The sequence below is a fragment of the Plectropomus leopardus genome, chromosome 20 (genome assembly GCF_008729295.1).
Source record: "Plectropomus leopardus isolate mb chromosome 20, YSFRI_Pleo_2.0, whole genome shotgun sequence".
Lineage (NCBI taxonomy): Eukaryota > Metazoa > Chordata > Actinopteri > Perciformes > Serranidae > Plectropomus > Plectropomus leopardus.
In genome coordinates this window covers 4,394,011-4,408,891 of record NC_056482.1, presented here as the reverse complement: position 1 = coordinate 4,408,891, position 14,881 = coordinate 4,394,011, and the positions used below count along the sequence as shown (strand labels likewise).

Sequence of the window (14,881 nt, the reverse complement as noted above, 5' to 3'; positions counted from 1 at the left end):
AGCAGATTGGCTTGGTTTCTTTCAAAAACAATGGGAACAAGGCAATGAGCAACAAAACAAGAAATGACCCAAAACTTAGCAAGAAATTAGTAAAAATAATTAAAAAAAAAATACAAGTTTACATTGCCTGAAAATTAGTTAAACAAAAGAAAGGAAAAAGTGGAAAAAGTGCTTAAAATTATAATAATTTAGTAAAAATAATTTTAAAAATGTGATTATGATAATTAGAAATATTGTTTTTTCCTAGCTTTTTTCCCTACACATTTTTACTAGCTTTTTAGAAATAATTTTCTAAATCTACTAATTTCTTGCAATTTGAAGGGCATTTTTTGCCAAGTTGCTATTTCCTTTTTTTTCCCCATTTTTTTTGGCAGAAATTGCACTAATTTGCTCAGAGTTCAAAGGTCTAAATACTTGTGAAAGGCGTCTGAAAGCAGCACAAGTAACATGATGTTGCTCCAGGATTCAAAGGGTTACTGAACATCGATCTGGAATAAATAATGTCAATAATGGCTCTACAACAAAGTATTACAATCCCATCTTATTTCAGCCTCCACACACATTTACCTCATGTATATTTGCACCAACATATATATTAGATTCACATCAGTATTCTATCTTAAGAGCAGCAGAAACACATATGCACTTGTATTATGGACAGAAAACAAGGAACGGACAATTCCTTCATTTCGTGGAATCTGTGTTAACCTCGATCTGTGGTGGGGGCACAGTACTATGTGTTGAGATGTGAGCTTAGTGAGCGTACCCTGGAGGGGGAAAAAACTCCAGCTATGTTATGTTTGTTTCGAGCTTTATGCCTCAGGCTTGAACCGGCACGCTGCCCTGACTCCTTGGTAACTCCACTGTATCTTCCACAGATGTACCAAACCACCAATCAGAACCACCCAGCCCCTAATAGGAACAAACACGCAACACCAACTTTACATGTAGAATAGCCTGGTTATCCAAAGACATGCAGGCAATGTCCACCATCACGGATGGCTAAGTCACTAACAACAACAAACAGAGGAACCTTCAGTCAAAATAAGGAGCCGTTAAAAAAAAAAAAAAAAGCCAGCGGCATGCACTTTGCACCCAACAAAAAAAGGCAAAAAAAACGCCTGTAATCTTATTCATAACATAACTCCACGTTTGTCTATGCAAATTCACTCGACACTGGAATTGAGAAGCTCACAATATCCACAATCTGCAAGAAAAAGCAAAAGCCATGCTCTAACTCTATTGATCACATGAACTACCTGTAGTCTACAACCCTGTAACACCCCTTCAAATAGCAGGAGATTTCAAAATAAAAGCTACCCACTCTTTTTCACTCCATCATAACTGTTCACTCTTGACATCTCTGCTTCTAACCCCATCACCGCACTGACCGCGCTGCACCGGTGCTCGCTTCTCCTTTGACTGAAAACTTCGTGTGCACAACTAATATCATCCACCATGGGAGCGGCGTGTTGTGACGTCAAAAGAAAAAAATTTTGCACCTGAAATGTACAGCAATGACGGTGGTTCTCTCCACCACGATATGACGATGCCAGCGCCGCCTCGACAGAGCAAACTGCAGCCGCATGCAGCATACAGTTGCAAGCATGTTTGTCTCCCTAAAGCTGCAGGGGGACATTAAGATGCCTGAACAAGAGCCCTAAAGGGACCACGATCGAGCCCAAATGAAGCCGTAATGGTCAAAGAGCTGCCTGGTTTTTGCCAAACCGTACCACTTCTGCGGAGTCCGTCTAGAGGCCGGTGAGGTCCACGATGGCCTTGATGAAGATGGTGTCGTCACGGATGTACGAGTTCTTGGCGTCGAGCTTGGAGAGTGGGCAGAAGAGCGGACAGCCGCTGGCGATATTCATCTCGCTCACGGGCCGCTGGAAGGAAGAGGAAGTGACGTCAGGTCGGAAGGCGTCGATGATGTGCTCCCTGTTGCTCTGGTCCAGCAGCATCAGAGTCACCTGGATATAAGACAAATCAGAAAGATGTTTAAACACTCCTCCTGTGTGACTATAACTATGAAAAAATGTAAAAACTTAGTATCACATACACAGGTTCCAAGATATGGATTCATTCAACAAATCTGTGAAAAATATCCTACAGTAACGATAGCCCACCATGTGTATTTTTTCATGTTTATCACCATTCCTTCTCGTTTTTTTTTTTTTTTTTTTTACGTAATTATTTCTGTCTTCTGTCTATAAACAACAAACAAATCCCACCTGTCAAGCCATCATTATAATGTCAAGGAACAACTGAGTAACCATGGACTTAGTTCTATCTTTGTTCTTGCTGAAGGATTTTTGAATTTGTTTCCTCAGCATATTGGGTTGTATTTTTGATTGTTAGGGGCATTATTGCATATGAACAGTGAAAAAAAAGCTCTGAAATAAAAGAGATGTTGAACTTTAAAGTCTATAATGTCAATTATTCATCAATTCACTCATCAGGCAAAATTCAATCTAATAACATTTTTTTAAAATACTTTCCCAGCATATACTGATGTATATAATTTAATTTAGATTCATTAATCACAGAGTAATATAATTAATCAAAATTGCTTGACAGCCCTAATGTGTGTGTGTGTGTGTATATATATACATATATACACTCACACACACACACACACTTTTTTAAAACAATTTTTAAAAAAATTTTATCAGTGTAAAGGGATTACTGATTGTACTGATTGATAGTTTTCATAGGGAACCCCACTTGTCAAGCCCCTTAAGGGTTTTCTGGGTTCCCCGCACGTCTGCTTTTATTAAAAAGTATAACATTGTCATTTTTAATATGTGCAAAATATATCAAATCAATCAAATAAAATGAAAAATTATTGCTTGTTCCTTATTTTAAAAAAAACTCATTATTTTTCAGATCATTTTTTTCTCACTCTCTCTCTCTCTCTCTCTCTCTCTTTTTTTTACATCTGTGAAAACAGGTGACAAAGTTTCAGCACTTGATTTCTTGATAAATATTAACTGGTGCTTCAGTCATATAGCACTGGATTTTAGCCTATGATAGTTAAAAAGTACATATCCAAGCAGGAGACTGATGCAGGAACAAGGAGGTAAATTTGATGCACTTTTTTCTTGTGTGGTGGTTCTGAGCTGAAAGTAACTTCATAATGCATCTGTAATGTAAACCACAGACTTAAAATACAGACTGCATGAGACCAGACATTCAAACTTCAGCATCTTTTCTGAACTGTTACCAGAGCCAAACCCTAGTGAGGTCCCCATGAGGACAAACAGCTTGATGGATAGCAAACTCTTGGTAAATATCCCTCCTCTGTCTGTAGGTGTTTTACCTTCTGGTTGAAAGGCCATTTGAGCAGAGCGTCATTCAGTCCCCTCATCACCACAAAGAACAGGGACAAGTGGCTGCCACGCCCCGTCCCATCTCCATTCAGATAGATCCGCAGACACATCTTATAGCCGTACTTACTGGTATAGAAGGCTGGAGAGAGAAGGAAGGGAAATTATGTTTCCTGCAGATAATGAAGCTACTGTCTTAAAGGGTTAAATTACTGTTTATGTTATTATCATCATCATTTTCTCATCTCAATATTCGTATTTATGTCTGTAATAAGTTTGGACGCTCTGTTTATGCTATTCTTATGGGTATATGCCTTTTTTGTATGTATATTGTATACATATACCTTGTAGGTCGATGCGGGCAGATATGCATATAAAGATACTGTACAGTACATGTGAATACTCACTCACACACACACACACACACACACACGCGCACATATATACAGTGGGACATTCTCACTGTATTTTTTGTGTGTCAACATTTCCAAAAAAAGAGAATTTAAATAAAAAGGATTAAACGGTTGTCAAGTAACCAGGATCTGAGCCACGACCTCTGACCTCTAATCTGTAATAACAGCCAGTGTTACCTGGTGAAAACATGGCAGGGGCTCGACCTGCGATGGCATCCTGTCTCTTTTTGGCAAAATCTGAGATCCTCCAGACAAAGACGCCGTCGAAGGTGGTGGCAGACATTTCCCTCAGCCGGCCCTCCATCTCAGCCACCGTCAGGTCCTTCAGCCCAACCGTCCTCTCCAGCTGTCGCACCTGGAAAACAAACACACACTGAGCTTATGCGGGGTCATTAATTTTTCTTTAACCCTTTGAGACCTGAAGGGACATCGGGTTTCTTGTGTTACATTCAGATGCCTCTCACAAGCTATTTATTTATCAGTTTCTTAAAACAACATGGTTAAATAAAGGCAGGCAATAAAAACCTACCACAAATTGCAAGAAATCTATAAAAGTAAAAAAAAAAAAAAAAAAAAAAAAACTTGAGTTTTAATGAGTTATAAAAAAGAGCCCCCCCCCCAAATAAAAATAGGTGAAAATGTCCAAAAATTTTATTTATACTATGTTTATATTGAAAATTTTGTAACAAAAAATACATAAAATAAATACAAACATATATATTATTTTCTGAGGGTTTTTTTAGGTCCATTTCTCTCTCTTTCTGTTTTTTAACTTTTTTTTTTGCCTACTTTCAACCCAAGTTACTCAGGTTGCAAAGGGTCAAATCCAGTCAATGTTTGGCACATAAAAAACTGAAAAGGTTTAAAGGCTTTCAGCAGAGTCACTTCATGTCTTAGCCAGGCATGTTGGGCTTTTATTATTATCACTCACAAGGACATTTGAGATAATTACATCTTTATCTGGAATTGTGAGTCACACTGAATCTAAAAATATGTGAATCATGTCAGTGTGATCACATTAGATTCAGAAGAGTGAGTGTGATTTTTCAAGGACACGGCACAGTTCCAGTCCTACCTTGTTACTCAGAGCCTCGATCTTGTCCTGGTCCAGTTTGTGCTGACGGTTGCTGGCCTCCATGGTGGTGGCGAACCTCTCCACCTCTCTGTTCAGGACACACACCACATTTTCAAACGTGCCCGATTTGACCTCGAGCTCCGTGCACCTGCGACCCAGCTCCACCACTTTGGTCTTCTCGCTGTGGAGCTGGAGCTCCAGCGCCGCGCCCACCGAGCTAGGCAGAGGTGTGAAGGAGGTAGACACGGACAGAGTGGGAGCCAGAGTGGGAGGCGGAGGGAGAGGAGCTGAAGCGGGTGGACAGGAGCTGGAGGATGAGGAGGAGGCGGCGGCGGCGGCTCCCTGCACGGGAGGCCCAGAGGAGGTGGTGCTAAGCTGGGAGACTCTGGCCTCGAGCTCCCTGAGGGACTGTTGGAGTTCCACCAGTTTGTGTCCGGCGACTTCCAGTCCCTTGGGCTGCAGGCCCTCCATGCTCACTTTCATGCCCATGATGTAATGCAGCAGCAGGTTGAGGTGCTCGTAGGCATAGGCGCGCTCATGGTCATGAATCTTTTCTTTTTCCACCTGCCAAAAGAGAGGTGACAGGAGGAAAATTAAATAAAAATAATAAATACATGCAGTCTCATCAGCTGCTTTAGGGACTGTATGAAAATTATTTGTGTAGGGAGGGGGGAAATCTTATATTTCACTTTATTTAAAACAAACAAAAAAAACTCTCCTCAGCATCATTAATACTTTCTTTGGACCCTACCCTGGACTTAAAAATTGAAAATGCTTAAGTGTTAAAATAAGATATTTATGGAAAATTGTTGATAGTGCTATACATTGATATGTATGAGATAAGATGTCTGACAGTCAATCAAATCAATATTATGATGCCAGGGTCACTTTTTTTCAGACAGCTTCCAAAGAGCTCAGCGTGTAAATATGACAAACAAAAGCCATCTTGGATTTTTTTTCAAAAATGTTTCTGACAATAAATCTTTCAAGAGAAAAATTCATCTCGGGGTGAGAAAAAAGTTAATAGAAGCTCTCCTGCATTCTCCACAAAAAAATGAAAGCACCCCTCCCTCTTCGCTGACCTCCTCTCCCCTTCATAATTCCCATACAGTCCCTATTATGTGTGGTTGAATTTATGAGGCTACTTACAGACATGTCGCATCCCACGACATGAAATCGACACGGAGTTCTGAATTTGCTGCAGAACTTGATATGGTCCACATACTAGAAAAAAAATCACAATAAAAGTATTAATAACAAACTTTGTGTAGAAGCTACTAATTGGCATTTGTGCCTTTTATGCATTATTGTATTTTAATTCACAGAGCTAAGCATAAGTTGTTCTGAAAAATAAACACATGGTGATGTCTGAAGGGGTTAAAATATGGACACAGTACAAATGCAGGTGTTGGGCCAAAGTCTATTCCACTGTCAAACAGTATCTTCCTTCTATTAACCCTTTAGAATCCGAATCGACATGATTTGTGTTATGCTATGTTCAGACACCTTTCACAAGCATTAAAAGCTCTGGCACCTGAGAAAATTGAATGATTTCTTTTGAAAACATGAGAAAAAGGCGACGAGCAACTTGGCAAGATGGTTCCTAAAACTGCAAAAAATAGAAATTTTTTTTTTTTTTAAATGGCAAAAAGGTGACAAGAAAATGACTTGAAAAGTAGCTGTGAGGAGATAAATAGATATTATCCAAAAAGAAGGAAAAATGTCCAGAAATATACATTTAGAATTCTTATAATTATATATTTAAAATTATGTTACAGTAAAAAAAATGTATTCCATTGCACTTGTAATTGTAATTTTATTGTCTCTTTTTGTTTTTTATATTTCTACTTTGCATTTTTAGGATATTTTTATGTCATTTTCTCATAAAGGTTTGCCAATTTCTTGCTTATTTTTGGGCCATTTCATGTTAAGCTACCCATTGCCTTTTTCATTTTGAACCTTACTCAAAAACATTTTAGACCCATCAAAACTTTTCAACCACTTAATACTTTTTAAGGCTTTTTATTAGTAAATGTGGACTTTAGAAGAGCCTGCAGCCACCGCTGATTTACAGATTCACCTTTTCTCTGGGTATCTTCTTCTTGGCACAGCCTTCACAGATCATCGGGTACTTGGGGCAGATCTCATCATGAGCCTGAAAAAAAAAAACAAAACCAAACAATGTTTCTTTTGCAGACACACAAAGAGCTGCTGTGGTGTGCGGCAGCAGCTCCGACCAGCCGAGCATCTTCAGCTACAGTTCGTCTAAATAAATCATTCCTAACCTTGATGTTCTTGAAGTGGAATGGCTCCTTGCAGTACTTGCAGTTGAGCGTTCTCTCCGGGCACTCCCGCTCATTATATGGCGCTCCTGCTCATTGAAGCGAATTCGTTCTTTACAGGAGGGGCAGGGGATGATCATGAACTCACACTTCCCCTCGTGGTTCAGCTGAAAAATAAAAAAAAGAAATTGAAAATAGAGCTTTAAGTTGTTTAAGCTGGTGATCTTTACATTTATCTTGTGCTGCTTCAGATGCCTTTTACATGCATTTAAACCTTTGAAACCTGAGCAAACTGATTTGACTTCTTTCAAGAACATGACTAGAAAGACTATCATCAGCAACTTGAAAAGAGATGGCAACAAATTGCAAGAGATTAGGGAAAAACGAGAAAATACCCTGGAAAACAGATTTTAAAAAAGAGAGAGAGAAAAATGATTAGAATAATGATATAAAAAGGTGAAAATGTCCTATAATTTATGATAATAAAAAGAATTGTTATTATTATTATTATCAACTATTTTATGTACATATTCATGTATTTTTATTTTATTTATTTATCTGACTTTTTTTAAATCTTTTTTTTCTTTCCCTGCATTGTATTACATTTCAGGTAATTTTTGACATTCAGCAAAAACAAAACATGTCCTAAAACAAATATGTAAAGCAACAATGTAAAGTGGGTCAAAGGTCACCTCACCTCATAGTCTTTGATGCTGCCTTTCCATGTGCAGTTTTCATTGATACAAACAGCTGAAAGGCTTTCGACTTCCCTCCGAACCGCGTTGTCAGGAAAAGCCTGAAAAAACAAGGGAAAACAGAAGAATCTGCCGTCACGCTGCAAAGTTTTTCCACATGCCCCGCTCCATATCATAGATTATTTATGTTCAGTAAAAGCTGTATATTCAACACATCCTTCAGTGCCATAAACTGGAAGTTACATATGGTTGTTTATTTAGGAGCGCATTGAGAACAGCAATAAATAAAGAAAATATTTATATTACGTGTGCTTACAAATAAAGCATGAGGCAGCTTTTTTTTTCAGCTCCTGCTCTGAACTCAAAGCTACAAAACTCTGGCTGCAGGTCAGTGAGCTGTGAGTGCCAGTTTGCAGTGGGGCGGGCAGGTTCATTCTCATGCATTATTACAAGCATTTAAAGGGGAAGTACGCCCATTTTCAAAATTCATACATGTACAGAAATATGGGATCCTTTTTTAACACAGAGTGGGGAAACTTAAACCAAGATGAATCTTCCAGATGTGGCACTCGACTTGCTCATTCTTATACGCTCGCTGTTGTTATTATAATTATTATTGTTATTATTATTATTATTAGTCTATAAAATGTCAGAAAATACTAAGAAATGATTTTTTATAATAGCATTATTTAGAATATGCATGCCAATAGAAAATAACTGTAACGTTAAAACATATTATTATTAATATTATTACTAACTGATTTATCATTTGGTCTGTAAAATGTCAGAAAATAATAATGCTCTTTATACTAGCTCTACTTGGAATATGCATGCAAATGAAAAATAATAACTTAATTGACAAAGATGAAATGAGATAAAATAATTTAGAAAGTTAACATGACAACAAATGTAACATTTAAAAATGCATTTGAGTATATTACACGTATGACCTTAGTTATTATTAATATAACATTGTCTTAGTTTTCTCTTATTTACTTGCCTCTTCTTTTACTATATTTGTGCATGATTATGTATGTGGGTGTCTTCTTCAATATGTATTGTCCTTTGTTTGGCCTGTGTTAATGTGTTAATTTAAAAGCAAGTGAGTGATCTATGTAAAAATTTTAACACTGCTGTTTGAAGTAAACAATAAAAATCAAAACTGAAAAAAAAGTCCAAAAATATTAATAAAGACGGACAGCTTTCTCTTAAATCTAAAAACCAGAGGGCTAAAACCCAAATCTGTGATGTCAGAGAGCACTGAGACTACAAAAAAAAACCTAAAAACATTTCGGTATAAAAATTGAAAGAAAAAATTGTGTGGCTCCACAAAATCAGGCTCCCATGAACTTTCTGTGGAGCTCCAGACATGATCGTGCATGATGACATCACAAGTGAGAGACTGACGTCTCTGGTTTCTGGTTCTTAGAGAGAGAGAAGCTCCTGATCACCAACACTGACTGAACTTTTCTTGGCCGTGAAAACATTACATCGGCATTCTTAATTTAAGTGCTGCGCCCCTCACAGCATTTCTATGTCTGTATTACTGTGCAGAGACGTCATAATGAAACTGAACGAAGGTATGAACAGGGTCCAAACTGGTCAAAATGAAACTGATACTGATTCATTCTTCATTTAAAAAGGTGTGTTTTTATTCGACATCTGCAACTCAAGGCGAGTGTTCTGAGCACCAAGTTTATATGTTTAACATACTGAAATGCATGTATAAATGTTACATTTGTTGTTTTTATAGCTTTATTTTTTTAAATCTTATTTTATCTTCATCAATAAAGTTATTTTTATTTGCATGCATACTCCAAGTAGAGCTATTATCTTACTATTTTCTGACATTTTATGAACAAATGATTAATCTAATATTATTAGTAGTAGTAGTATTAGTAATATTCATAATAATAAATTATATAAATAATAACAATCATAAACTTATTTGACTAATAACATCAGACAATTTAAGTGATAGAAAAAAATGCAATTAAAGGCAATTAATGGAGAAATTAAGCCCTAACTCTGAGTTTCTTTGATCCAAATACTACAGGTCAGGAGCTGCTATAGTGCAATATGAGCCTGACTTAAGAAATTCAATTTAATAAATTTTTCTCAACTTGATATAGATGTATTAATACTCACACATCCTTGTTTCAAAATTGATGTAGGATCTTCAAAAATATCCTCTTTGATGCAGGCGCTGCATTTCTGGGGTCCATTACTGCAACAAAACAACATTATACTCATTATATATACTGCAAATGTACACAATATTACTTATACTGCAAATACAACTTATGTAAACATGAGATTCCCAGCAGTTGAAAGTACATTTACTCAATTATTGCACTTAAGTACTATTTACGCTAGTTGTACTTCCATTTTTTCTACCTAATACTTCTACTCCACTGCATTTCAGAGGAAAGTACTGTGCTTTTTACTCCACCTTATTTTTAGACAGCTTTAGATACTTTTCAGACTTGGATTAAAAATGCAAAATATAATGAACAAATAAATGGTAACGTATTATTAAAGGTTAACCTACCCTACAGTATATAAAGTAAATAAACATTTACCAGCTGCAACATTAAAGTGATGCTTACACATGAATGCATCAACAATCATAATCAAATCATAGAATACACACTGTATTGTTCTGAAATGTGCCATTCTGCAAAAATAAGTTTTTTTGTTTGGAACTTTAAGTATATTTTGATGTTTACTTCAATAACATTGTGAATGCAGTACTTTCACTGGTAACATAATATTTCTACACTGTGGTAAATTTGCTACTGTAACTTAAAGGTCCCATGTTGTTAAAATCTGATTATCATGTCTTTGTTTATTTTAAAGCAGGTATAGGTCAACATAATCAATCCACAGAGAAATGCACACAACCCAAATTCAGCGGTTGTGCCTTTAAACGAGCCATCAGGACTTCCGTAAAGTTGTGATGTCACAAGTACATTATACAAAGGTAAAAAGTGCTGCTACAGTGCTGTTAGAGTCTTTTCTTGGATGCAATGACACTGCAAAGATGCCAAGAGCACAGATAAGAAAGACCAGAAAACACTGACCAATCAGAGTACACTGGGATTTTTGGAAGAAGGGCTTAAAGAGACAGCCACTAAATCTGTATGTTACAAACAAAGGGTGACTGTAGTAATGTAGTATTCATGCAGCAAATGCGACAAAAATAATGTGGGTTTTTTTCTAACATTAAAGCATGAAAACATATTCAAGTACAAATCCAGAATACTACAATACATAAAATTGGACCTTTATTTTTTTAAAACCTGAGCAAATTGGCTTGACTTAGTTCAACTTAAGAAAAAATGACCAAAAAATCAGCAAGAAATTAGTAAAAAAAAAAAAAAAAAAAAAAAAAGTACAAGAAAATGTACCACAAATTTCAAAATTACCACACCAAAATACACAAGAAAGAAAAGTCAAAAACAAAAACAAACAAAGTAATGCCCTGAAGTTCCTCCTATGCTGACACTTTCTCTGCACTTTTTACCTATCATTTAATAAAACGCCGATCCCAGATTATGTTATCACCTATCATTTAAATAAAACGCCGATCCAGATAATTGGCAAAATGCCGAATATCAGCTCCAATGATGAGCCGGGCCGATAATCTGTCAGCCCCTAGTATGCTTGAATTTTACTTGCAGCACTGTGGTTTTGCTACTTCTACATTTTCCACCACTGTAGTTACTCCCTAAGACACACATGGTACGGTCTGTGGGTGGTGTGGCCCCTCACCTCACAGTCCTGTTGAAGCAGTAGGAACAGAAGCGATGTCCACACTGGGCTTGAAAGGGTCGTCTGAGTATGTTGTGGCAGCAGTTGCACAGGTGTTTGTCCTCCAGCTTGTTGCCCAGGATCTTTTTGGGGAAGCCGGGTTTATTGCTCTCCATGGACGAGGGAGGGGATGGCTCCTGTGTGGCCATGGTGTCTGTTCACACGTCACACCTGCGAGGAAGGAAGAAGATGTGAAGAAGAATTCATTTTGATGCAACAGTTACAGAGAGGAGCGGTGATGGCTATTTCCTGGCCTTTAAACACACTGTCTTTGAGCCATGAGTGTAACATAAAAATCCTCCAGCAATGGTTCCCCATCACAGGCCGGCTGAGAGGCCCACACCCTTTGTTTACATTTCCAGTGTGCATCCATGGCTGCTTCTTGTGCTTGACTTGGCACAAAGTGCTGCCACTGCCTCTCTCTCTGCTCAAACAATACACGCTCTGCTCAGCCTACCCGGTAACGACGCTGACAAATCGCACATCCATTGTCTCTGCTCTGCTTCCTTCTCCCTTCCTTGTCGCTGTTGCTAAGCTATCAGCATCCTTTCAGTCAGAAGTGGTACCCAGCACGGCACGCCGCCACGCCCCTTTCACATCCCCAGCTCGCAGCCTCAAACACACCGTTTACCAACAGGAAAACAGCTCCTCGGTGAACGCTCCTACAATCACCAGAGTTTGCACTTACCAGCGGTTTTTGTCGTCTAAACTGTCATCGCGCGCACAGGCTTCGAAATCACCTTTCCTGGTCGCAGGGAGTCGCTCGCGCGGTGTGCCGATATTACATGAGGTTTCGCAGCCGACTGGAAGTGTTTTCTTCAGCGTTAGCCACATAATCTAGATGTGGTCCCCCAAAAGCGATGGCTGTTATTGTCCAATATCGCCATTGCACTTTCAGACTGGGTGTTACGTCATGCGGTGGGCTGAACGCGGGTTGATAGGCAGACGAGATGTGGAGGCGCGACCCCCATTGGTTCACAACTCACGAGTGGGCGGGCTCGCTTTGTTGTGAAATAAACATCCAGTAACAGATTTTTAGAAATGCACATCACATGTCTTTTTAATGTTTCTGGTTATTGTATCTTTATATTTGTGCTGATATGCACATTATATATTTATATGTATATGTATGTGTGTGTGTGTGTGTGTGTGTGTGTGTGTGTGTGTGTGTGCATGTATATATGTGTGTAGGTATAATTAATTATATTATTATATATTATTATATTTTCATTATAACTGTTGATATATATATATATATATATATGTAATTTATGAAAGTTCCATGAATGACTTACTTGTAATGGTGCTTATTTACATTGTGGTAATGGTAGAGGAAGTTGTCAATCCTTTAAGAAAAAATACCATGATGTCAAAATATTACTTGAGAAAAAGTACACAAGTATTTGCATCAAAATTTCCTTAAACCTTTGAAACCTCAACAAACTGACTTGATTTCTTTTAAAAACATGGGAAAAAAGTAACGAGCAACAAAAAATTACACAAACATGAGAGACAAGAAAATTATCTGAAAATTGGTTTAAGAAAATGAAAATGACAGTTTAAAAAAGAACAAATGACCTGGAAAAAAGTGCTTAAATATTATAATAATTTTGTAATATAATTTTAAATATGTAATGATGATGATTAGAAATATAGTTTTTCCCCTAAAAAAATCTAAATATAATGTAATCTTATTCTATTTATCTTTCTTTTTTTTCTTGTTTTAATTTCATCCTCACTATCTGTTTTGTCTCACGTGTGTTCAGCGGGACTGTTTGTCCTTCTGTTGTCTTATTGCCTTCTATGTATCATATTTCTGCTTTTGCTATGTTTGTCAAGGCATTTTGTAAACTCTGTTTTTAAAGCTGCTGGTTGTTATTTCGCATTCTTAATTTACAGTTGTACATGTTATTTAGTCCATGAAATCTCACTGAAAATCAAACACACACTGTATTTCACACTCAAATTAGCAGCCTATGATACTGTAGTTGATGGCTTAAAAACCGCATAACAAATGTGTTGTTTAATGCACTACACATGTTCACATTCAGCCACACAAATATTTTTTAAAGTGGACAAGAGGAATATAGTAAATCAGGAGTTAAAAAAAACGAGAATGAGTCACAGCAGAGTGGGAGTGAAGAGGGAAGAGGACAGACTGACGCACAGCGCATGTTTCTGTTTGGAAGCTGAAGAAAAGCAGTGCCGGAGTACATTTAGTTCTTTGAGGTACAGTATTTGCACTCTACTTGAGTATTTCCCTTTTATGCTGCTTCATACTTCTACTTTACTATGATTCAGAGCAAAAAATATTGTGCATTTTACTTTATATTTACAGTATTTGACAGCAATAGTTAGTACTTTGTAAATTAAATGTTCTGCACACCCAGTATGCCAGTATTTAGATTTTTCACTTAAGTAAAATACAAACATTAGTGTTAACATTTTATCTTATTTTATACTTCTACTCCACATTCGAGGTAAATAGTGTACTTTTTATTTTGATACATTTACCTTTGTTAGTTACCTTACAAATTCCGATTTTATATACAATAAATAATGCATTATTAAAATAGTATTATTACTATATACCATATATAATAATACATAACTATGTAACACCAGGTTGCACTCAGTATTCTCTCAGTACTTTTACTTTCAATACATTTTGTGTGATATTTTGTATTTTTACTTGTGTTATTTTAAATGCAGGACTTTTACTTGCAATTAAGTATTTAAACACTGTAGTATTGTTACTTTTGCTGCTCCCAAAAATACAAATTCACTTGAACATAAACTGGATGAGAGGCATTTATTTCAGGACTGTGATACAAACAACAGTGTGTGATCTGAATGTGAACAATCACCATAAAGCTCTTTTTTTATACTGTTGCTCCTGAAATGACTGACAGCTAAACAGTCAACATAAACAACAATCAAAGTTTCTGTGGAAATGTTCAGGACATGTTTTATAAATTATGACCAGCTGAGGAGCTCCTCAATGAGCTCTTCTAAAGTACAGATTGGGACAAATTCACGACATAAATATCTATTAAACTTTTCATTCAGCAAAACTCTACTCACACAACCCTGACAGCCCCATTTCTATCTTTCAATCCTGCACACACTACAAAAAGAAGTTGCCTTTAAATGTCATAAGCAGATATTGTACATACATCCCTATCTGACTGATTTATATACATAACATAAATAAAACTCATCTAAAATTTAACTCAAACAAACATAAAAACAGCACATGTTGACCTTTTAAGGAAAT

At 36.9% G+C, this 14,881-nt stretch overlaps 1 protein-coding gene across 1 annotated transcript; it reads right to left on the bottom strand.

The window, feature by feature from the left end:
* Positions 1-428: 428 nt before the first annotated feature.
* Positions 429-12,484, bottom strand: LOC121959936 (TNF receptor-associated factor 2-like). The gene is given in 12 exon segments (XM_042509490.1): positions 429-1,970; positions 3,320-3,468; positions 3,917-4,094; positions 4,815-5,378; positions 5,964-6,038; positions 6,895-6,969; positions 7,100-7,171; positions 7,174-7,263; positions 7,794-7,892; positions 9,940-10,018; positions 11,566-11,775; positions 12,293-12,484. Coding segments are annotated over 11 exon segments (1,788 nt in total). The 5' UTR covers positions 11,754-11,775; positions 12,293-12,484; the 3' UTR covers positions 429-1,751.
* Between the last annotated feature and the right edge of the window lie 2,397 nt (positions 12,485-14,881).